The 24,556-nt window shown below is 41.6% G+C and overlaps 3 protein-coding genes across 3 annotated transcripts; all 3 read right to left on the bottom strand.

Moving 5' to 3' along the window:
* Positions 1–204: 204 nt before the first annotated feature.
* Positions 205–9,388, bottom strand: LOC143109228 (tubulin alpha-1C chain-like). The gene is made up of 4 exons (XM_076271881.1): positions 9,377–9,388; positions 1,795–2,014; positions 1,548–1,696; positions 205–1,182 (listed from the first exon to the last, which is right to left on the bottom strand). The coding sequence occupies exons 1-4, from the start codon at positions 9,386–9,388 to the stop codon at positions 205–207; spliced, it is 1,359 nt and encodes a 452-aa protein (XP_076127996.1).
* Positions 9,389–11,767: 2,379 nt separating this feature from the next.
* On the bottom strand, positions 11,768–14,150 carry LOC143109229 (tubulin alpha-4A chain-like). The gene is made up of 4 exons (XM_076271882.1): positions 14,132–14,150; positions 13,609–13,929; positions 13,364–13,512; positions 11,768–12,745 (listed from the first exon to the last, which is right to left on the bottom strand). The coding sequence occupies exons 1-4, from the start codon at positions 14,148–14,150 to the stop codon at positions 11,768–11,770; spliced, it is 1,467 nt and encodes a 488-aa protein (XP_076127997.1).
* Positions 14,151–18,930: 4,780 nt separating this feature from the next.
* On the bottom strand, positions 18,931–24,177 carry LOC143109230 (tubulin alpha-1C chain-like). Its single transcript, XM_076271884.1, has 4 exons — positions 24,166–24,177; positions 20,519–20,738; positions 20,274–20,422; positions 18,931–19,908 (listed from the first exon to the last, which is right to left on the bottom strand). The coding sequence occupies exons 1-4, from the start codon at positions 24,175–24,177 to the stop codon at positions 18,931–18,933; spliced, it is 1,359 nt and encodes a 452-aa protein (XP_076127999.1).
* Between the last annotated feature and the right edge of the window lie 379 nt (positions 24,178–24,556).

Below are 24,556 nucleotides of genomic sequence, written 5' to 3' on the forward strand. Positions count from 1 at the left end.
TTTGAAATTCTTGTGCTTGATATTGCAATATACCATAGGGGTGTCAGGTAATGCAGTAAATTACACTCACAATATCATATGCAGTCCTCAGTTGATTTTTTTCTGTATTACTTCAGGGGGATAAAGATTCAGACAACCCATATATATTTGCAATACCAACATTTATTAGTTAAACTGACATACAAATAAATAACCTTAGAAACTCTAGTACTCTTCTTCCTCTTCTTCACCATCCTCTGCTGAGTCTGCCCCAACTTCCTCATAGTCCTTCTCCAGTGCAGCCATGTCTTCTCTGGCCTCACTGAACTCCCCCTCTTCCATGCCCTCACCCACATACCAGTGCACAAAGGCCCTCTTGGCGTACATCAGGTCAAACTTATGGTCCAGGCGAGCCCAGGCCTCAGCGATGGCAGTCGTGTTACTCAGCATACAAACGGCCCTCTGCACCTTGGCCAAGTCACCGCCTGGTACCACCGTTGGCGGCTGGTAGTTGATGCCTACCTTGAAGCCAGTGGGGCACCAGTCAACAAACTGAATGGATCGGCGGGCCTTGATGGCAGCAATGGCACCGTTGACGTCTTTGGGTACCACGTCCCCACGGTACAGTAAGCAGCAGGCCATGTACTTACCACGCCTTGGGTCACACTTCACCATCTGATTAGCTGGCTCAAAACAAGCATTTGTGATCTCAGGCACAGAGAGCTGCTCATGGTATGCCTTTTCCGCAGAGATTATTGGAGAGTAGGTGACCAGGGGGAAGTGAATGCGGGGGTAGGGAACAAGGTTAGTTTGGAACTCCGTGAGATCCACATTCAGAGCCCCATCAAAGCGTAGAGATGCAGTGATAGACGAGACGATCTGGGCGACAAGTCGATTCAGATTGGTGTAAGAGGGACGCTCAATGTCAAGGTTGCGCTTGCAAATATCAAAAATGGCCTCGTTGTCCACCATGAAGGAACAGTCAGAGTGCTCTAGAGTGGTGTGGGTCGTGAGGATGGAGTTGTAGGGCTCCACTACAGCAGTGGACACCTGGGGAGCAGGGTACACCGAGAACTCCAGCTTGGACTTCTTCCCGTAGTCCACAGACAGACGCTCCATCAGCAGGGAGGTGAAGCCAGAGCCAGTGCCTCCTCCATAGCTGTGGAAGATTAGGAATCCCTGGAGACCCGAGCACTGGTCGGTCTGAGACACAAACAAATTCAGTAGTCACATTCTGCACCATAAATTGGTATTTCAAGATAATACAAACAAAGGGCAAATGTAGCAGCAGGTTTTCTGCAACAAACTTGAAAGCAATCAAACACACCATGTTATGATTCTCAAACAATCCTATCCCTTACAGACATAATGTAGAGGCCTCAACTGAGGGATCAAACATGTCACTAAATGGGGGCACAGAATCACCAAAAACACATGGGCACGCCAATACTGAAGATACTAAATGCAACAAATAGATAGATACTTTATTCATGCCGAGGGAAATTTTGGAAATACATTTCACCAATCTTTGAAAAGCTAAGCAGGCAACTGTTAATCTAGTCTCCTACCATTTTACGAATCCTGTCCAGGACTGGATCCACAATTTCCTTTCCAATCGTGTAGTGACCACGAGCGTAGTTGTTGGCTGCATCCTCTTTACCACTAACCAACTGCTCCGGGTGGTACAGCTGACGGTAGGACCCATTACGGATCTCATCTGTCAGGGAATATCAAGTCAGCCTTTCACAAACCCAAATCTTCATTTACATTTGCTCAAAAGCCAAACGACTATTTCAAATATAGGACACTACTGACCTATAACTGATGGCTCCAAGTCAACAAATATGGACCTAGGAACATACTTCCCAGCACCAGTCTCACTGAAAAAGGTGCCAAAGGAGGAGTCCAGTAGAGTTGTGCCATTTCCAACAGCTGTTCCATCTGGGCAGATACCATGTTCCAAGCAGTACAATTCCCAACACGAGTTTCCAATCTGCACACCAGCTTGGCCAACATGGATAGAAATGCATTCCCTCTAAAATGATCAAGAAAATATTTAAAACACCCATTGTGACAAATACCTGGCCCATCACCCAAGTCAAACAGTAAGCCTAACTTATAAGTAAGAGGCACTCACCATTCTTCAAATAATAATCTAAAAAGTCTGTCCAAACTGCAAGCTTCTCCAAATACACCTTGACCAAATAATACATTGCATTAGGCTTCTTTTAACAAGAAGTTCCACGAAGGACCTAAAGAAACTGAAATATTAAGGACACTAGTTAAAGCCTTAACTTACCTGTTAAATGAACAAGCACAAAAAAGACCCCCTCTGGGTCAGTGTGATATATAGTGATGGTTGGGAATAAGGCGTGGCTTCCAATTAGCACCTCTTGTCCAATGTCTGATTGGCTAATTGATTTACCTTTTCAAGACTCACTCACCCAGTTAGTAATATAAGGCCACCATGCACACAGGATTTGTCCGTTTGTTCTGACTTAAACTGTTGACACAATACAACACAGACCACTTTTTCACTATTTTGTTTGTTTCACTTCAGTTTACAATGCCAAAAATAGTCTTTTGTGTTAAAAGCATTGTCATTTATATAACTAGATGTACCGCAGAGCGGTACAAAATATGACCGCCGCCCAGTCCAGCACATTTTTTCCACAAAAAGAAATCACGCTGAAAGGCCTATATGATTCTAACTGTCTCACTAAATTGCATAATCCACACTCAATTCTCACTGGTATCTGCTAGACAACAAGTACCAAAACATGATTAGTTCATAGATTTCACATGTAAAATTAATTTTATACAACCCCACCTCCATCTTGCCTGTTCATAATTATGAGAAATTCTTGATTGTTTGTGTTATGTTTATGTTATGTGTGTGGGTGTGTGGGTGTGTGTGTGTGTGTGTGTGTGTGCGTGCTTGTGTGTGTGCCTGCGTATGTGCCTGTGCATGGAAGCGTACATATGTCTACTGTGTGAGTATGTGTCATACGCAGTGCCGGCCCAAGCCTTTTGGGGGCCCTAAGCAGAATTTGATTTGGGGGCCCCCTCCCACAACGCAGTCACCTGTGCTTGGCGATAATTGACAACTTCACACTATAATGTCATATTATAAATTAATACAGTGAGGTTATGTATTAATACAGCGACTGATTATGAACTACTGTCCCCCTGGACACAGATGCATAAGGACCCTCTCCCCCTACCCTCTTTGTGCAAATGTGGGTACAAACGGGGGTGTGTGTGTGTGTGTGTGGGGGGGGGGGGTTAGATGTGATTTCCTGTATTCTGGTGCATTTTTGGGATGGTCAGCTGGAGAAGGGCAGTACCTAAATTTGTTCAGATTCATAGCCTTTTGCTTTTTGACTTATTGGTAGTGAATTCACACAACTACTTGGGGTTCAGGGTCCCTTGACCTCTTGGGCTCGGTAGGCTCATTCAGTAATCCATCCTTGCTCACATGCCAAAAATGTTTTGGGGCTCCAATCTAGACTTCTGGCCCCATGTGCTTGGTAAACCAATGTATTAATATAGTTGTTATTTACACCAACCCTGTCACCTTTTAATCTTAGAGGGTACTAAAATCACAGATTTATTTGAAACATTCATATTCAAAGTGAAGCACTAAGGGTGGTTTACTGAAGTTGAATTGACAAATAACAAAATACAACAGCATTTGTATTTGTTGTAAACAAGTACATCAGTTTAATGACTTGTTTTTCAACAGATTTGCTGAACAAATCCGCAAATGTGCATTAAATGAGCAATTTTCAACTACAAAATAAAAACAAAATAGACAAACATTAATAATCAAAAATAAAAGGTCCCAAAAAATAGATAATTATTCCTACTTCGTTCCTGGTTTTTAGGCATCTGCAACTCTGCAGTGGACGAACCTGCAATGATTAAATAAATACATAAATAAATAAAAAAAAAACGATGTTAAATGTGTCGTGTCATATTAACAGGCTATGTAACCATTTGCCATCAAGAAAACCTCACCTTCTGGTAGGTAGAGTTAGGTAGAGGTAGAGATGTGCTCCAAAGGACTTCAACAGTGTCTCTGAAAAAAAAAAAAATATTGCATAAGTGCATAGTTGATCGAGCAGAATGAGTTTATTTTGCTATCATTACTTACACTCAAATAACAAGCAATTCCACATGTAACAATTCATATTCTATTGGCAAATGAGGCATAATCAAAAGAGTATACTTAATTGCAGTATGGTGAACGCTTAACATGGTGATCTACTGCAGCCTAAATATTAGGGTAGCATCGCTACATCACTTGCCACTATCTTAATCAAATGTAAATTTATTTTCATCACAGAAGTCTCCCCACCCAACATGGTATATTTTCTCAAACACTACCATCTCTCTCCAAAGATCTTAGAGCAGAGCGCACGTACTGTTCCATCTTTGCCTATGAAGCTGGAACGTTACCGATGCCCAGAGTCGCGCTAGTCAGTGGGTTGGGTTGGGACTGGGAGCCTGGGCTTAGTCTGTTGTTGCTATCAGACTTACCACTATGTCACATATTATAGAGCAGTAATAAACTATCAACACTTTCAGGTGCGAAATCAGAAACAATCCCTCTGTGGTAAATTTGCCTTCAGCTACGCTTTCATGTTGCTACTGTAGTGCTAATGTCCACTTCAGTCAGCTAGCTAACTTTAATTTACGACATAATAAGCCCACCTAGAGCTAGGGTACATGCTTGATTGAACATCCAAAACAATCCCAATATCCTTGACATCTGAAATACATCTAGATAAATATATATTAATAGGAGACATTTCTCTGTTGATGGCGGAGATTTAGCTCTGGTGATGGCTTATATTAGATCATGACAGCTAGCTAGCTACCTCAAGCACAAAACATACTGTAAATAATCATGCAAAACATACCTGTATCTTGCTCGTTTTTCTCCTCCTCTGTCATTTTCTTCGTTCTGTTTTCGGCACCAGAGGGATACGTCCTTTTTTGTGACTTGTCTGAACATTACCGTCTCTTCCGATTGTTGAACTTGATGCAGTGTGCACGAATTTTATATGCACCCGAGGTGTCTACTTTATGCGCGTGACTCAAAGGCTGGCAGACACAGTAGCAGTAGGCAGGCATATTGATCATGAAATCATAATTTTCTTGATTTGAATGATAATTGTTTCATTTATTCATTCATTGATGTCACTTGTTTACGTTATTTATTATGTAAAAAAAAAAAAAAGAAACTCGATTGGGGGCCCCCTGGTGGCCAGGAGGCCCCAAGCAGCCGCTTAGTTCGCTTATGCCTCGGGCCGGCCCTGGTCATACGTATGATTACTGTGAATGTGTGTGTGTGTGTGTGTATCTGTTTGTGCACATGTGTGCACATGAACTGGGTTAACATGACCCCTGGAGGCAAATATACGGAAAAAATGGTCATCCTAGGTCCTACAGTTCTCAAGATATTCACAGAGAACTGTGTCTGGCCTACCCTCCTTTCAGGGGGTCCAGTCCAGTGGGGGGGCTTCAGATCAAAACGAAAAATGACAGTTCCATGCTATCCATGTGGGGGTACATGCCCACCAAGTTTTGTGTACCCCGGTCTTTCAGTGTCCCGGGAATCCTTGTTGGTGTACGTCACTAAATGTACACATAAATTGTTTTATTGTAAGGCCCCCCATGAACGAAAGTACACAAAACTTGGCATGCATTCGGAGGGTGTCATAATGATCCTACACTTTCAATTTCGTGCAGTTTTGACTATGTCAGCCAGAGATATCTAATTTTTTGCTTTTTAATTTTTAACTAGGTGGCGCTATACATGAAATAAGTGGTAATGGGATGGGTTGACATGGCCCCTTGAGATCAACATACAAAAAAAAAAGGTGGACCTCCTAGGCCCTACGGTTCTCGAGATATTCACAGAAAACTGTCTCCGGCCACCTACAGGCCAGTTGGTGTATAGTAACATAAATTAATTTATTGTGTGGCACCCCATGAACGGAATTCCACGAAACTTGGCGTGCATTCAGAGGGTGTCATAATGATCCTACACTTCCAATTTCATGCAGTTTTGACTATGTTGGGTCACAGATACCTGCGATTACAACACCTCATTTTTACTTTTTTGTGTTTAACTAGGTGGCGCTATACATGAAATGAGTGGTTATGGAATGGGTTGACATGGCCCCTTGAGATCAACATACAAAAAAAAAATGGTCCTCCTAAACCTTACGGTTCTCGAGATATTCACAGAAAACTGTGTCTGCCCTACCCTCCTTTCGGGGGGTGCAGTCCAGCGGGGGGGCTACAGATCAAAACGAAAAACGATGGTTCCATGCTATCCATATGGGGTTACATGCCCACCAAGTTTCGTCTACCCCGGTCTTTCAGTGTCCCGGGAATCATTGACGGAAATTTGGACATGCGAAAAAGAAAAAAAAAAAAAAAAAGAAAAAAAAAAAAAATCTGACTAAACCTATATGACCGCCGCTTCGCTGCGCGGCGGTCATAATTATATAAAGACACGAGACAGTGGTTCACTTTGATTTTGTTATTTGTAGGGAATGCAGAGAACAAGAATAGGATTATCAGTATTATCAGACCATTGCTGGAGCAACTACATGCTCATAACCAAATGTGCACACACACACGCCACACACACACAAACAGCATCAGCAACACCATACTTATTGCTATGATACAGTTGAATAAATTCTCACCTTAAATGCTGTTATTTTATCGGCTTGGATGTTACAATTTCAGCTATACTGTATTTGAAAGTGATAAAAAAACATACTACATACATACATACATACATACATACATACATACATACATACATACATACATACATACATACATACATACATACATACATACTACATGTGGGCAGCTGTGGCCTGCTGGTTAGCGCTTTGGACTTGTAACCGGAGGGTTGCCGGTTCGAACCCCGACCAGTAGGAATGGCTGAAGTGCCCTTGAGCAAGGCACCTAACCCCTCACTGCTTCCCAAGCGCTGCTGTAGCAGGCAGCTCACTGCGTCGGGATTAGTGTGTGCTTTACCTCACTGTGTGTGTGCTGTGTGTGTTTCACTAATTCACGAATTGGGATAAATGCAGAGACCAAATTTCCCTCACGGGATCAAAAGAGTATATATACTTATACTAAGAATACTAGAGAAAATACTACTAAATACTTAGTATTTACTAAAAAATACTAGAGAATCCATTTTTATCAAATAAATCATTATAGCTGCAGTATAGATAGTAATGGTTCAGATTCTGTGTTCAGCAGCTAGAGCAAGCACAGGGGAAACATGTTGGGTTCAGTTTATGTGTTCAGCCGCTACAGCCAATAAAGGTGAAAAGAGTATTGAGTTCAGACAAAGTCCTTTTAGGCAAGTCCATCCACTCGGCGGCCATATAGCAACGCTTTTTGGGCACTCATCGGGCATCCTATTCAGCAGAAATGCGCGTGCGCAAGGCTTCACGACACCAATCTTGCTCCAGCAGCGAGTTCACAACACATGATTGGGAAGATGTCTTCACAACACAACATATTGGCTCAGTGTATTCACATGTCGACGTTTTGTCGAGGAAGGGGTGTGATATGTGTAGACAACGGCCATATTGGCATTACAAACTAACCCCATGCATTTCTATGGAGGATTTTTTTGAGTGCTGTGTCTCCTCATTAGAAAGTCTCTGGTTCAGATGCTGTCTTCAGCCATCTCCACATCATCGTTGAGGTCTTCATCTCCACTCTGCTGTCCCTCTCTGCACTGATATCCAGAGGTCTTCACATCCACTCTCCTCGATTCCTCACATTGAACCAGATCTCAGCACAGCAAAGATTTTCAAAAATTATTAACACATCTTTGTTAATGTGGTTTTGGCTAATCCCTTAATTATGCACACAGGTTTTGAAATCAATTATATCACATTTTTAAAGTCAGACAAGTCAGTGTTTGCATAACGCTTTGGTTGTATAGATTTTAAGATCTTGTTTTTAACCTTTATAATGAACAGCAATTTAGAAGCATAAAAATTACATATGATTTACATAAAGGAGGAAACCCAAGTGATTTGAATTAACTATAGCCAATCTCCAAGCTCCCATGTTTAGCAAAGATGTTAGATTCCTTTGTAAATGAACAGCATCGTTCCTTTTTGTAATCATATTCTTTTTTATATATATATATGTATATTTTTATTGGCCTTTTATCCCTTTAATCAGATAGGATAGGATAGTGGAGAATGACAGGGAGTGAGTGGGAGTGAGAATCAGGGTAGGATCCGGAAAGGACCACAGGGCGGGAATCGAACCCGGGTCGTCGGTGTACATTGCAGGTGCCCCAGCCAGTTGCGCCACGGCCGGGGCCTTGTCATCATATTCTATATTAAGTCCTTATCAATCTCTGTTCAGAGCTGGCCACAGCACGATTACAGCAGCAACTGCTGTAGTAAATGATATAGCTACTGTTGTTGACAGTAAGAAACAACATTGTGCAGCTTTGTTTATTGATTTGTCTAAGGTTTTTGTCACTGTTCATCACAGGTTACTTCTTGAAAAACTGACCTCTTTTAGTCTAGATGAAGTTTCCTTTAAATGGTTTCAAGACTACCTCTCTAATAGAACACAATGGCTAGATGTGACAGGATCAACCTCAGAGCCATTGAGACTAAATAATGGTATTCCACAGGGCTCAATTTTGGGGCCACTGTTGTTTACGTTGTACATCAATGATATCTGTCCTTCAATAGAAAATTGTAAAGTGCATTTCTATGCAGATGACATTCCTTTATGCCTATGCACCATCTGTAGAGCAAGTAGTATCATCTTCAATATGCATTTGATTGTGCGCAGAAATCCTTAAAAGAACTTAAACTGGTTCTGAATGAAGCAAAAACTAAATGTATGATCTTTACTAGATCGAAAAAGTGTGACACAAACTGAATTAGTTTCTCAATCCAAATATCTGGGCATTTGGTTAGATAACAAACTATCATTTAGAACACATGTGCTTGGTCACAAAAAAGGTAAAAATTAAATTAGGTGCACTTCACAGGATTAGGTCTTGCTTCTCTTTAGAAAACAGAATGACCATTGTTCAAGCAACTATGTCAAGCAGATTTTTATTTTTAAAGGCCAGTTAGTTAATGGATCCAGGATACTATGAATCATAAAGTTGCCTTGGCCTTTGGAATTGAAATAGCCACACATCACCACATACCCTTCACCATAGATAGAGATTGGCATGGTGTTATTTCAGTTAGCCTATTAGCTGGTTTGATTGGCATTGAGCTTATTGAGCTCAATCAAATCACGCACGCAGCAAGCTGAACCAAACTTCAATAAATGCATCTTCTGCTCAATCGCTCATGTGTCATACGTCTGACGCCATCTTCAGACACGTTCCTGGTTGAAACGTGAAACAGACACAGAAAATTATGGCAGGTCCCATTGAGCTGAGCTCCTGCAAGTCAGAAAGCGTTAGATTATATTGGGGAAATATGCCAGTGGCATCTGGCATAGAAGCAAAGAGGGGCAGTGAAGGCGTTTGTGTCTGAATGTACAGAAGCACAGATACAGTCCATGTGATTAAGATATGTGCCTGGAATCTTAATACACTTAAATAAAACACCCAAGTTAAGAAAAAATATCAAAATGTGTTGTGTGTTCAGATGCCTTCAGCTCCAGCGAGTGCTCACATAGAACGTTGTTGCGGGGAAAAAAAAAAAAAAAAAATCAGTTTTACCTAGCTTGAGTTGCTACAGTCAGCAGCTAACGCAGCCAGGCAGCTAAAGTGTTACTCTCTAGGGCAGTGTTTCCCAAAGTCTGGGTCGCGACCCACGGGTGGGTCGCAGGAGATTTTATTTGGGTCGCCAGCACAATTTATGTTGTGATACCATTTGTCATTTGATACCAGGAAAGCTAACAGTTTTCTATTAGGATGTAGTTTGTTAACTACCACAGTCACAGTTTTGTCATAAAAGCTCATCAATTACATGTAAAACATAACTTTTCAGTAGTCATTTCCAACTTTTCACGCTGATGGTGCTCAAAATGCAACACAACCGTGTTCAAAGCAGGATCTATCTATCTAGATCCTATAGCAATGTATGGTTGGGGAAAGCATAGAAAAGTTGGAGAACCTGTGGCCTAAAACAATATTGGTGGTTGCAGGGTATTTGAAGTGAAATGGGTCGCGATGGTCTGTCATTTTTAAAAAGTGGGTCCGCAGAAAAAAAGTTTGGGAAACACTGCTCTAGGGGCATGTAAATGGAAGCTCAGAAATTCTTTGTGCTTGATTTTGCAATATACCATAGGGGTGTCAGGTAATGCAGTAAATTACTCACAAAATTAATCTGTAGTCCTCAGTGGATTTTTTTCTGTATTACTTCAGGGGGATAAAGATTCAGACAACCCATATATATTTGCAATACAAACATTTATTAGTTAAACTGATGTCACAGGTAGGAGGCGCTAGAGCCACACCCTTTTATTCTTTAAACCACCACTGGGGAGCGTGCTGTACCCTTCAATGAAGCCAGAGACTAAACATTAGTACAAAAATATATTTATTTGTTTCAGACTAAAAATGTAATAGAGTCCATGTCCACATGGCAGTCCAGGTCAGTCCCAAGATGGCAGCACACAAGTCTAGAGCTCCTGACCCCACCTCAGTCCTCCCTGGGGATTAATTGGACGAAGCTGGAGAATGGAAGGGTGCCCCGTGTGGAATCCTGGCCCATGGTCTGCATCTCAGTCCGCTGTGGTAGGCTAGAAAACAGGCAGGGGCAAAAGTGTTTGAGCGTCGATTATGCTATGCTCAGCAATCCTCCCGCTGCTTAGGCCCATTTGAGATAACAGAAGTTTCTTATAATCACAATCACAGCATACGTGAAAAGCACAACATCTAATGCCCACTACCCCCACTAAATGGCTACTGAAGGTAGCGAAACTTGGATCAAGCACCAGTGTGGAAAGTAAACTTCATTCACAGCAACCAATATAATCACTTCAAGAAAAAGGCTACCAATCAGCTGTTACTCGTTAAGGCGGAACATGCAGGGAAGTCGCTACACAGTATTGGAGGAACACATTAAACAGTTTAGTCCAATTTAGTCCAGAGGTGTGGCGCGAGTGGGCTGCCACGAGAGCGGGGAGGAGAAGCAATGGAAGGGAGGGCAAACACAATGGACGCCACAGGGACGACTCAATCAATTAAAAGTGTTCTCTTCTCAGGTAATACAGTCAACATTCAGGAAAACCCTGAGGTACAGAAGGGCTACTTAACTCGGCGAGGGGTGAACGATTTCACCCCTCTATCATCTCTTAGAGCCGTGGTCACAAGGGGATTATCCCAGGCTTCGTAGCGTTCGTGGCTCGTAGTAGTCGTGGCTCGTAGTGGTCGTAGCTCGTAGAGCCCAGGCAGCAACCCTTCACACTAGCCTCCAAAAGATCCGTTTCCACGGTCCGCGGCTTAGCCGCTGTGGGCGACACGTCTTGTCCCCTTCCAGACCTGTCGTGCACTGAAAGCCTATGGTTTAAAAACCCAAGCCCAAAACCCATGCACCAATCACCACCACCACATTTGCCTGCTACACACCTGTACGTCATTAAAAACAATCACCCAGCTAGGGAGCGGCCATCTTTGTGTTCCCCCAAAAGTGTCCCCCACGGAAGCTCAGTGCCAACCCATACTTAATTCCTCCCGCACTGTTCCTTTCCCACTTAGTCACCCTGTGACACTGACACACAACTACATATCTTAGAAACTCTAGTACTCTTCTTCCTCTTCTTCACCATCCTCTGCTGAGTCTGCCCCAACTTCCTCATAGTCCTTCTCCAGTGCAGCCATGTCTTCTCTGGCCTCACTGAACTCCCCCTCTTCCATGCCCTCACCCACATACCAGTGCACAAAGGCCCTCTTGGCGTACATCAGGTCAAACTTATGGTCCAGGCGAGCCCAGGCCTCAGCGATGGCAGTCGTGTTACTCAGCATACAAACGGCCCTCTGCACCTTGGCCAAGTCACCGCCTGGTACCACCGTTGGCGGCTGGTAGTTGATGCCTACCTTGAAGCCAGTGGGGCACCAGTCAACAAACTGGATGGATCGGCGGGCCTTGATGGCAGCAATGGCACCGTTGACGTCTTTGGGTACCACGTCCCCACGGTACAGTACGCAGCAGGCCATGTACTTACCACGCCTTGGGTCACACTTCACCATCTGATTAGCTGGCTCAAAACAAGCATTTGTGATCTCAGGCACAGAGAGCTGCTCATGGTATGCCTTTTCCGCAGAGATTATTGGAGAGTAGGTGACCAGGGGGAAGTGAATGCGGGGGTAGGGAACAAGGTTAGTTTGGAACTCCGTGAGATCCACATTCAGAGCCCCATCAAAGCGTAGAGATGCAGTGATAGACGAGACGATCTGGGCGACAAGGCGATTCAGATTGGTGTAAGAGGGACGCTCAATGTCAAGGTTGCGCTTGCAAATATCAAAAATGGCCTCGTTGTCCACCATGAAGGAACAGTCAGAGTGCTCTAGAGTGGTGTGGGTCGTGAGGATGGAGTTGTAGGGCTCCACTACAGCAGTGGACACCTGGGGAGCAGGGTACACCGAGAACTCCAGCTTGGACTTCTTGCCGTAGTCCACAGACAGACGCTCCATCAGCAGGGAGGTGAAGCCAGAGCCAGTGCCTCCTCCAAAGCTGTGGAAGATGAGGAATCCCTGGAGACCCGAGCACTGGTCGGTCTGAGAAACAAATTCAGTAGTCACATTCTGCACCATAAATTAGAAATTCTGAACTCCTAGAGATAATGCAAACAAAGACCAAGTGGATTTTCTGCAACAAACTAAAAAAACATCAAACACACCCTGTTATGATTCTCAAACAATCCTACCCCTTACAGACATAATGTAGAGCAGGGGTCACCAACCTTTTTTCCTCCGAGCGCTACTTTGACAAAATGAACATGGCCGAAAGCCTTTTATGTCAATAGTAGCATTCCATGTATTTACATAGCTGACCTCCACCCAAAACTGCTGAATAAGATATGCTTTTTAAAGGTTAATTTCAACTCCTCTACCTTCTCTTTGTAGACTGAATTTTAACATGTTTCTCAAGTGACTGGGTTCTACATCTTCCTCAAACCTTTTGGAGAGCTACTTAAAGGGGGGGGGGGGGGGGGGCTGGTAGCTCACAAGCTACCTGTTGGAGACCTGTGATGTAGAGGCCTCAAATGAGTAATCACACTAAATGGGGGATCACCAAAAACATGTGCACACCAATACTAAAGATACTGAATGCAAGGAAATATGTTGACCAATCTTTGAAAAGTTGAGCAAGCAACTGTTAATCTGGTCACCTACCATTTTACGAATCCTGTCCAGGACCGGATCCACAATTTCCTTTCCAATGGTGTAGTGACCACGAGCGTAGTTGTTGGCTGCATCCTCTTTACCACTAATCAACTGCTCCGGATGGTACAGCTGACGGTAGGACCCATTACGGATCTCATCTGTCAGGAAATATCAAGTCAGACCTTCACAAACCCACATTTTTATTTACATTTGCTCAAAAGCCAAACAACTATTTCAAATAGGACACTACTCACCTATAACTGATGGCTCCAAGTCAACAAATATGGACCTAGGAACATACTTCCCAGGACCAGTCTCACTGAAAAAGGTGCCAAAGGAGGAGTCCAGTAGAGTTTTGCTATCATCAGCAGCTGTTCCGTCTGGGCAGATACCATGTTCCAAGCAGTACAATTCCCAACACGAGTTTCCAATCTGCACACCAGCTTGGCCAACATGGACAGAAATGCACTCCCTCTGTAAAATGATCAAGAAAATATATGAAAACCCACCATCATGACAAATACCTGGCCCATCACCCAAGTCAAACAGTAAGCCTAACTTATAAGTAAGAGGCACTCACCATTCTTCAAATAATAATCTAAAAAGTCTGTCCAAAACGCAGGCTCCTCCAAATGCACCTTCACCAAATAATCAATAAATACTTGCATTAGGCTTCTTTTAATAATAATTTCAAAAAAGCTCCACGAAGAACCTAAAGAAACTGTTAAATGTTAAAAAAGAACATTAGTTAAAACTGTAATGTCTCTGACAACTTACCTGTTACGTAAACAAACATGAAAGACCACCTCTGGGTCTGTGTGATATATAGTGATGGTTGGGTATAAGGCCTGGCTTCCAATTAGCACCTCTTGTCCAATGTCTGATTGGCTAATTGATTTACTTTTTTAAGACTCACTCACCTAGTTAGTAGGCCTAATAGGACACCGTGCACAGGATACAGGTCTTTAAGCTAAAATTGACGGTTTGTTCTAACTTAAGGGCCGTTCACACCAAGAATGATAACTATAACGTTAACTATAAAAAAAAATATTGTTCTTGTTAATATGAATGATGACGTTCACATATAAACTATGAACGATAACGACATGAAGAACAATATTGTTGGGGATCACTTTCAGATCGATTTTGAAAACGATAAAAAGCTAACAGCCAATCAGAACCCATCACATTTTAGCCATCACAAGGAGATAATTTGCTTATCGTTGGTCAGTCAGTGTGGACGTTTTTATCGTTATGGGTTATAGTTATTGTTTCTGGTGTGAACGGCCCTTTAAATTCTTCACACAATACAACAGACCACCTTTTCACCTTTGCTTCAGTTTACAATGCCATAAATAGTCTTTTGTGTTGAAAGCATTGCCATTTATATAATTATATAAAGACATGAGACAGTGGTTCACACAAGAATAAACTTATCAGCATTATCAGACCATTGCTGGAGCACATGCACATAACCAAATGTGCACACACACATGCCACACACACAAACAGCATCAGCAACACCACCTATTGCTATGAAACAGTTGAATAAATTCTTACCTTAAATGCTGTTATTTTATCGGCTTGGATGTTACAATTTCAGCTATACTGTATTTGAAAGCGATAAAAAAACTTGCAAAATACTAGAGAATCCATCTTTTCCATCTTTCCAATCCATCTTTATCAAATAAATCATCATCTTCTATAGCTGCAGTATGAGAAGCGTGTGTGGTTCAGATGCTGTGTTCAGCAGCTACAGCAAGCACAGGGGGGAAATGCATGTTGGGTTCAGTTTATGTGTTCAGCAGCTACAGCCAATAAACACAAGGGCACACTATTACGGAAATTTCGTTTGGTCCCGGGGGAGACTACATCTGCCTGTACACGCATCTGCCTGTAGATGATGGTGTTGAGCAAAGGGTACAGATGATGTTGAAATGTATTTACTTCATTTTAACAAAGCTCACAAACAGGCACTCATGCACACACGCATGTACACACATAGATACATGCATGCACACACACTAGGGCTGTCACTTTAAAATCGAATATCGATATTGAAATCGATTTGGCTAGGTAAAATGAGTTTCAAAAATGAAAAATCGATTTTAACATGTGTAATAGGCTAATTTTTGTTTGATCATTTCAAACATAAAACTAAAATAACTAATAAATCCAAAAATTAAAGATTTCTGAATGAAGGCTAAGCATTGCCATTAGTTTATGCACTTGCAATAGCCTAAATCGGAAAAACACATGCACCAAGCTGATAATGATTTGCAAAATGGAGGGCAATAGCTTTTTTATGGCTGTATGAAGTTGACCAAATATTTGCGTGAAAGTATGCAGGCTGCTTTCTAGCTGACCAAATGCCCGAACCTGAAATTGGAAAAGGAAAAATATGAATAACGCTATCCTTAGTGTTCCTAGGTGGTAGAAAGGTGTTAAATGTTTCCACCAATTTTATTCCTGCAGGCGCCCTTATGCTATGACGAAATCGTAAATGCCATGTTGTAGCAATTATTTGTTTAGTTTTTGCGTTTGTTTAAACAAAATGTTATGGCAGCAAAGTCTCTAATTGTTTTTGAAAATGAACAAAACACCAAAAAAACATCTTCTGATCAATCGCTCCTGTGTCATACATCTGTCGCCCTCTTCAGACGTGCTCCTTGTCACTGGATTGGCCTATATTTAGCCTTGAAACATAAACATTTGGTTTTCATTTTCCATTTGTACATTTAATAAAGGCCCCATAGAAAGTATGACCATTTTGCTCAAATACTTGTTTCTCCAAGCTCCCTGCTTCCCATGCTAATAGAACCTGACCCAAGTTATCCTGTTCCATGTGTAGTCCGCAAACACTGGAAGCCATGCGGACGCTATGTTCTTGCTTCAAGGTAGACACAGATGTGTTTTGACTGTTGATTGGCTAGGTGTGTAGGCCTTGAGCTCTGCCAGGTCCTGCTTTGAGGCCACCATATGCACCATATGTTGTCTCGCAGTGACAACACTGACAGAGTTGAAGCATATCGGTTAAATTCATACTTGGGGGCCAGTTTAGCAAGTTGTAATCTTACCAACAGCAGTGAATGTATCAAACTGTTGATGCTATGACGCACTAAGCTCTTAATAGGACACAGTGTTATAGGCGACAACACTTTAGCTAAGGGAATAATCTTGCAGCCTTGCTGCAGATCATAAGGGGGAGTCTGATTAAGAGTAGTCTGATAACATAGACATCTAGCTCTTGCAGTGTATCAAGTTATGATTAAAGATAGCTTTTTCTTTCATGGAGGATGAGAGGTTGTTGATGTTGACTTCACTACACTGAACTAGTATTGAACTAATAGGTTCATATGTTTATTAACAACACAACCACTGCAGTTTTTATATTGGTATTATTATTTTCTTCTCTTCATTGACATGGAAAATGTTTTACAACTGTTTTACAGTAATGCAATAAAATAAAACACAACTTTGCATTTGTTTCAGGCGTTCAGAATATGTTCAGAATAAAGGTCTTACCAAGTTCTTTAAAACATGCCTTTAGGCCTGCTTTAAACAATGTGGAAAAAGGTTAAGATAATTTAGCTTTGCTGTATGATAAACAATTCTTGATATGAGGCACACAAAGAAAAAAAAAGAGTATCCATGAAGATCATGATCATTTGAATTTATATTTCATTGCTAATTACTAATTTGGTGACTGACCATAGCAGTATTGCAATTGAAATCTTTTTAATAATGTTAGTTGAAACTTAGGAAGCACTACCGGGGCCTTACATATACATATTATGTATATCTCTGTGTTATATTTCAGGTGCAATCAGTGGTCAAAAAGGGGGAGCCTTACAGACTCTACTTTTTTCTTTTTTCTTTTGTCTATTGCTTTTTTCCCCTTGAACTGTTTGGTTATTGTTTTTATCACTAGTACTCTGTGGTATGTAAACTTTTTTGCACAGCCTGTGAGAAATCAAGACAATCAGGGCCACTTTTATACATGTAACCATGTTGATTCATTTATTTTATTGGGTTCTATTTGAGAATTGTTGAGACATTTCTTATGTGTTTTGGTTTTATATTCAGCTTTGCCCAACTATTATACACATGGTAAAAAGACACAATTACTGCATTACTCTCAGTTCATTAGTAGGCTCATTCTGATTCAATCAGATGTGTGCTATTGTGTGGTGTCAAAGGCTTCAAGTCTTTTAAAGGGGGACTTGAGAGTATTGGATTCAGAAATTATTTTTATATACGTGTGATTTAGGTCTTTTTTCGGAATAGTTTAGCGGGATGGACCAAATATATTCTTTTTGGTTTACTAGCTCCTGTTCTGATTGTCATGATAGTTTGTTTTTGATTTACTGTGGTTGTTATTGTACACCAATCATGTGTAGTTATTTTTCTTGACTGACTGACTGACTGAAATCAGTTAAATCATGTACCTGCTTATTTGGATCTGACTAACTTGAATGAAACAATTGTATAATCTTTTATATTTTATATAGTGGCAATATTTGATGAAATGTTCCAGCCATAAAGTCTGAAAAAGGGGGACTGAGAGAAAGTGGAATAGAACTTTATGTCCAATATGTGGTTTAATGTTCTGCATTTCTCATTAGTGGGTCACTTTAATACTAAAAGTATGATTCTATGTAATGACTATGATATCTGTACTGTCCCTGTGTATATCTGTGTGTGACTGTATTTAGAGATAAGCGGGAATATTATGACTTTAGTGTTTCACTGTTCTGCATGGCTGCGTCAGTAGCCATCTGCTCCGGATTGCCAGGTTGCCACTAATCAGAGTGTTTCCTTGTAGTCCACGTGAGATGGGATGACCAACACCATCTCCCATCAGCCTGGAAGGATACTTAAACCTTAACTATTTCCTTGTCTAGTTAGAGTAGCTGATGGATCTTTAGGTGAAGTCATGCGGTCTCTCCCTTGATGCACATCATTGTAAATAAACTCTGTTCCTGATTTTTCATACTAATGGTCTGACTGGGTCTCTATTAAAACTATGGTATCAAAATTACCATCAGTAGGTATGTGCCTAGACTCAGTTTTATACACCGAAATAACACCCAAATTATGAAAATGATCAAAATGTGTTTTGTGTGTTCAGATGTCTTGCATTAAAGGAGGAACACTGAGAGTTCGCACAGATCTCCATTTGGAGGTCACCGACTACTGTTGGTATGAAAAAGGAAAAAAAAAAAATCAGTTTTACCTAGCTTGAGTTGCTACACTCAGCAGCTAACCCAGCCAGGCAGCTACAGCACTACACTCTGGGGGGGATATAAATGGGAGCTCAGAGACATGCCCACAGAGTGTAGTGCTGTAGCTGCCTGGCTGTGTAAATGTCATTTGAAATTCTTGTGCTTGATATTGCAATATACCATAGGGGTGTCAGGTAATGCAGTAAATTACACTCACAATATCATATGCAGTCCTCAGTTGATTTTTTTCTGTATTACTTCAGGGGGATAAAGATTCAGACAACCCATATATATTTGCAATACCAACATTTATTAGTTAAACTGACATACAAATAAATAACCTTAGAAACTCTAGTACTCTTCTTCCTCTTCTTCACCATCCTCTGCTGAGTCTGCCCCAACTTCCTCATAGTCCTTCTCCAGTGCAGCCATGTCTTCTCTGGCCTCACTGAACTCCCCCTCTTCCATGCCCTCACCCACATACCAGTGCACAAAGGCCCTTTTGGCGTACATCAGGTCAAACTTATGGTCCAGGCGAGCCCAGGCCTCAGCGATGGCAGTCGTGTTGCTCAGCATACACACTGCCCTCTGCACCTTGGCCAAGTCACCTCCTGGCACCACCGTTGGCGGCTGGTAGTTGATGCCCACCTTGAAGCCAGTGGGGCACCAGTCAACAAACTGGATGGATCGGCGGGCCTTGATGGCAGCAATGGCACCGTTGACGTCTTTGGGTACCACGTCCCCACGGTACAGCACGCAGCAGGCCATGTACTTTCCACGCCTTGGGTCACACTTCACCATCTGATTTGCTGGCTCAAAACAAGCATTTGTGATCTCAGGCACAGAGAGTTGCTCATGGTATGCCTTTTCCGCAGAGATTATTGGCGCGTAGGTGACCAGGGGGAAGTGAATACGGGGGTAGGGAACAAGGTTAGTTTGGAACTCAGTAAGATCCACATTCAGAGCCCCATCAAAGCGTAGAGATGCAGTGATAGACGAGACGATCTGGGCGACAAGGCGATTCAGATTGGTGTAGGAGGGACGCTCAATGTCAAGGTTGCGCTTGCAAATATCAAAAATGGCTTCGTTGTCCACCATGAAGGCACAGTCAGAGTGCTCTAGAGTGGTGTGAGTCGTGAGGATGGAGTTGTAGGGCTCCACTACAGCAGTGGACACCTGGGGAGCAGGGTACACCGAGAACTCCAGCTTGGACTTCTTCCCGTAGTCCACAGACAGACGCTCCATCAGCAGGGAGGTGAAGCCAGAGCCAGTGCCTCCTCCATAGCTGTGGAAGATTAGGAATCCCTGGAGACCCGAGCACTGGTCGGTCTGAGACAAAAACAAATTCAGTAGTCACATTCTGCACCATAAATTGGTATTTCAAGAGAATACAAACAAAGGGCAAATGTAGCAGCAGGTTTTCTGCAACAAACTTGAAAGCAATCAAACACACCATGTTATGATTCTCAAACAATCCTATCCCTTACAGACATAATGTAGAGGCCTCAACTGAGGGATCAAACATGTCACTAAATGGGGGCACAGAATCACCAAAAACACATGGGCACGCCAATACTGAAGATACTAAATGCAACAAATAGATAGATACTTTATTCATGCCGAGGGAAATTTTGGAAATACATTTCACCAATCTTTGAAAAGCTAAGCAGGCAACTGTTAATCTAGTCTCCTACCATTTTACGAATCCTGTCCAGGACTGGATCCACAATTTCCTTTCCAATCGTGTAGTGACCACGAGCGTAGTTGTTGGCTGCATCCTCTTTACCACTAATCAACTGCTCCGGATGGTACAGCTGACGGTAGGACCCATTACGGATCTCATCTGTCAGGAAATATCAAGTCAGACCTTCACAAACCCACATTTTTATTTACATTTGCTCAAAAGCCAAACAACTATTTCAAATAGGACACTACTCACCTATAACTGATGGCTCCAAGTCAACAAATATGGACCTAGGAACATACTTCCCATGACCAGTCTCACTGAAAAAGGTGCCAAAGGAGGAGTCCAGTAGAGTTGTGCCATTTCCAACAGCTGTTCCATCTGGGCAGATACCATGTTCCAAGCAGTACAATTCCCAACACGAGTTTCCAATCTGCACACCAGCTTGGCCAACATGGATAGAAATGCATTCCCTCTAAAATGATCAAGAAAATATTTAAAAAACCCATTGTGACAAATACCTGGCCCATCACCCAAGTCAAACAGTAAGCCTAACTTATAAGTAAGAGGCACTCACCATTCTTCAAATAATAATCTAAAAAGTATGTCCAAACTGCAAGCTTCTCCAAATACACCTTGACCAAATAATACATTGCATTAGGCTTCTTTTAACAAGAAGTTCCACGAAGGACCTAAAGAAACTGAAATATTAAGGACACTAGTTAAAGCCTTAACTTACCTGTTAAATGAACAAGCACAAAAAAGACCCCCTCTGGGTCAGTGTGATATATAGTGATGGTTGGGAATAAGGCGTGGCTTCCAATTAGCACCTCTTGTCCAATGTCTGATTGGCTAATTGATTTACCTTTTCAAGACTCACTCACCCAGTTAGTAATATAAGGCCACCATGCACACAGGATTTGTCCGTTTGTTCTGACTTAAACTGTTGACACAATACAACACAGACCACTTTTTCACTATTTTGTTTGTTTCACTTCAGTTTACAATGCCAAAAATAGTCTTTTGTGTTAAAAGCATTGTCATTTATATAATTATATAAAGACACGAGACAGTGGTTCACTTTGATTTTGTTATTTGTAGGGAATGCAGAGAACAAGAATAGGATTATCAGTATTATCAGACCATTGCTGGAGCAACTACATGCTCATAACCAAATGTGCACACACACACGCCACACACACACAAACAGCATCAGCAACACCATACTTATTGCTATGATACAGTTGAATAAATTCTCACCTTAAATGCTGTTATTTTATCGGCTTGGATGTTACAATTTCAGCTATACTGTATTTGAAAGTGATAAAAAAAACATACTACATACATACATACATACATACTTACATACTACATGTGGGCAGCTGTGGCCTGCTGGTTAGCGCTTTGGACTTGTAACCGGAGGGTTGCCGGTTCGAACCCCGACCAGTAGGAATGGCTGAAGTGCCCTTGAGCAAGGCACCTAACCCCTCACTGCTTCCCAAGCGCTGCTGTAGCAGGCAGCTCACTGCGTTGGGATTAGTTGTGATTAGTTGGGATTAGTGTGTGCTTTACCTCACTGTGTGTGTGCTGTGTGTGTTTCACTAATTCACGAATTGGGATAAATGCAGAGACCAAATTTCCCTCACGGGATCAAAAGAGTATATATACTTATACTAAAAATACTAGAGAAAATACTACTAAATACTTAGTATTTACTAAAAAATACTAGAGAATCCATTTTTATCAAATAAATCATTATCTATAGCTGCAGTATAGATAGTAATGGTTCAGATTCTGTGTTCAGCAGCTAGAGCAAGCACAGGGGAAACATGTTGGGTTCAGTTTATGTGTTCAGCCGCTACAGCCAATAAAGGTGAAAAGAGTATTGAGTTCAGACAAAGTCCTTTTAGGCAAGTCCATCCACTCGGCGGCCATATAGCAACGCTTTTTGGGCACTCATCGGGCATCCTATTCAGCAGAAATGCGCGTGCGCAAGGCTTCACGACACCAATCTTGCTCCAGCAGCGAGTTCACAACACATGATTGGGAAGATGTCTTCACAACACAACATATTGGCTCAGTGTATTCACATGTCGACGTTTTGTCGAGGAAGGGGTGTGATATGTGTAGACAACGGCCATATTGGCATTACAAACTAACCCCATGCATTTCTATGGAGGATTTTTTGAGTGCTGTGTCTCCTCATTAGAAAGTCTCTGGTTCAGATGCTGTCTTCAGCCATCTCCACATCATCGTTGAGGTCTTCATCTCCACTCTGCTGTCCCTCTCTGCACTGATATCCAGAGGTCTTCACATCCACTCTCCTCGATTCCTCACATTGAACCAGATCTCAGCACAGCAAAGATTTTCAAAAATTATTAACACATCTTTGTTAATGTGGTTTTGGCTAATCCCTTAATTATGCACACAGGTTTTGAAATCAATTATATCACATTTTTAAAGTCAGACAAGTCAGTGTTTGCATAACGCTTTGGTTGTATAGATTTTAAGATCTTGTTTTTAACCTTTATAATGAACAGCAATTTAGAAGCATAAAAATTACATATGATTTACATAAAGGAGGAAACCCAAGTGATTTGAATTAACTATAGCCAATCTCCAAGCTCCCATGTTTAGCAAAGATGTTAGATTCCTTTGTAAATGAACAGCATCGTTCCTTTTTGTAATCATATTCTTTTTTATATATATATGTATATTTTTATTGGCCTTTTATCCCTTTAATCAGATAGGATAGGATAGTGGAGAATGACAGGGAGTGAGTGGGAGAGAGAATCAGGGTAGGATCCGGAAAGGACCACAGGGCGGGAATCGAACCCGGGTCGTCGGTGTACATTGCAGGTGCCCCAGCCAGTTGCGCCACGGCCGGGGCCTTGTCATCATATTCTATATTAAGTCCTTATCAATCTCGGTTCAGAGCTGGCCACAGCACGATTACAGCAGCAACTGCTGTAGTAAATGATATAGCTACTGTTGTTGACAGTAAGAAACAACATTGTGCAGCTTTGTTTATTGATTTGTCTAAGGTTTTTGTCACTGTTCATCACAGGTTACTTCTTGAAAAACTGACCTCTTTTAGTCTAGATGAAGTTTCCTTTAAATGGTTTCAAGACTACCTCTCTAATAGAACACAATGGCTAGATGTGACAGGATCAACCTCAGAGCCATTGAGACTAAATAATGGTATTCCACAGGGCTCAATTTTGGGGCCACTGTTGTTTACGTTGTACATCAATGATATCTGTCCTTCAATAGAAAATTGTAAAGTGCATTTCTATGCAGATGACATTCCTTTATGCCTATGCACCATCTGTAGAGCAAGTAGTATCATCTTCAATATGCATTTGATTGTGCGCAGAAATCCTTAAAAGAACTTAAACTGGTTCTGAATGAAGCAAAAACTAAATGTATGATCTTTACTAGATCGAAAAAGTGTGACACAAACTGAATAAGTTTCTCAATCCAAATATCTGGGCATTTGGTTAGATAACAAACAATCATTTAGAACACATGTGCTTGGTCACAAAAAAGGTAAAAATTAAATTAGGTGCACTTCACAGGATTAGGTCTTGCTTCTCTTTAGAAAACAGAATGACCATTGTTCAAGCAACTATGTCAAGCAGATTTTTATTTTTAAAGGCCAGTTAGTTAATGGATCCAGGATACTATGCATCATAAAGTTGCCTTGGCCTTTGGAATTGAAATAGCCACACATCACCACATACCCTTCACCATAGATAGAGATTGGCATGGTGTTATTTCAGTTAGCCTATTAGCTGGTTTGATTGGCATTGAGCTTATTGAGCTCAATCAAATCACGCACGCAGCAAGCTGAACAAAACTTCAATAAATGCATCTTCTGCTCAATCGCTCATGTGTCATACGTCTGACGCCATCTTCAGACACGTTCCTGGTTGAAACGTGAAACAGACACAGAAAATTATGGCAGGTCCCATTGAGCTGAGCTCCTGCAAGTCAGAAAGCGTTAGATTATATTGGGGAAATATGCCAGTGGCATCTGGCATAGAAGCAAAGAGGGGCAGTGAAGGCGTTTGTGTCTGAATGTACAGAAGCACAGATACAGTCCATGTGATTAAGATATGTGCCTGGAATCTTAATACACTTAAATAAAACACCCAAATTAAGAAAACATATCAAAATGTGTTGTGTGTTCAGATGCCTTCAGCTCCAGCGAGTGCTCACATAGAACGTTGTTGCGGGAAAAAAAAAAAAAAAAAAAAAATCAGTTTTACCTAGCTTGAGTTGCTACACTCA

The sequence above is a fragment of the Alosa pseudoharengus genome, unplaced genomic scaffold (genome assembly GCF_046254945.1).
Source record: "Alosa pseudoharengus isolate Yale_2024_CS ecotype anadromous, Long Island Sound unplaced genomic scaffold, YU_APseudo_1.1 YU_APseudo_1.1_scf_7, whole genome shotgun sequence".
Taxonomy (NCBI): Eukaryota; Metazoa; Chordata; class Actinopteri; order Clupeiformes; family Clupeidae; genus Alosa; species Alosa pseudoharengus.

Excerpts from the sequence above, each read along its gene's own strand:
- LOC143109228 (XM_076271881.1), bottom strand. Across the intron at positions 1,697-1,794 it reads CTTGGAGCCATCAGTTATAG|ATGAGATCCGTAATGGGTCC; the intron begins GTCAGTAGTGTC and ends ATTCCCTGACAG. Across the intron at positions 1,183-1,547 it reads TGGACAGGATTCGTAAAATG|ACCGACCAGTGCTCGGGTCT; the intron begins GTAGGAGACTAG and ends TTTGTGTCTCAG.
- LOC143109229 (XM_076271882.1), bottom strand. Across the intron at positions 13,513-13,608 it reads CTTGGAGCCATCAGTTATAG|ATGAGATCCGTAATGGGTCC; the intron begins GTGAGTAGTGTC and ends ATTTCCTGACAG. Across the intron at positions 12,746-13,363 it reads TGGACAGGATTCGTAAAATG|ACCGACCAGTGCTCGGGTCT; the intron begins GTAGGTGACCAG and ends TTTGTTTCTCAG.
- LOC143109230 (XM_076271884.1), bottom strand. Across the intron at positions 20,423-20,518 it reads CTTGGAGCCATCAGTTATAG|ATGAGATCCGTAATGGGTCC; the intron begins GTGAGTAGTGTC and ends ATTTCCTGACAG. Across the intron at positions 19,909-20,273 it reads TGGACAGGATTCGTAAAATG|ACCGACCAGTGCTCGGGTCT; the intron begins GTAGGAGACTAG and ends TTTTTGTCTCAG.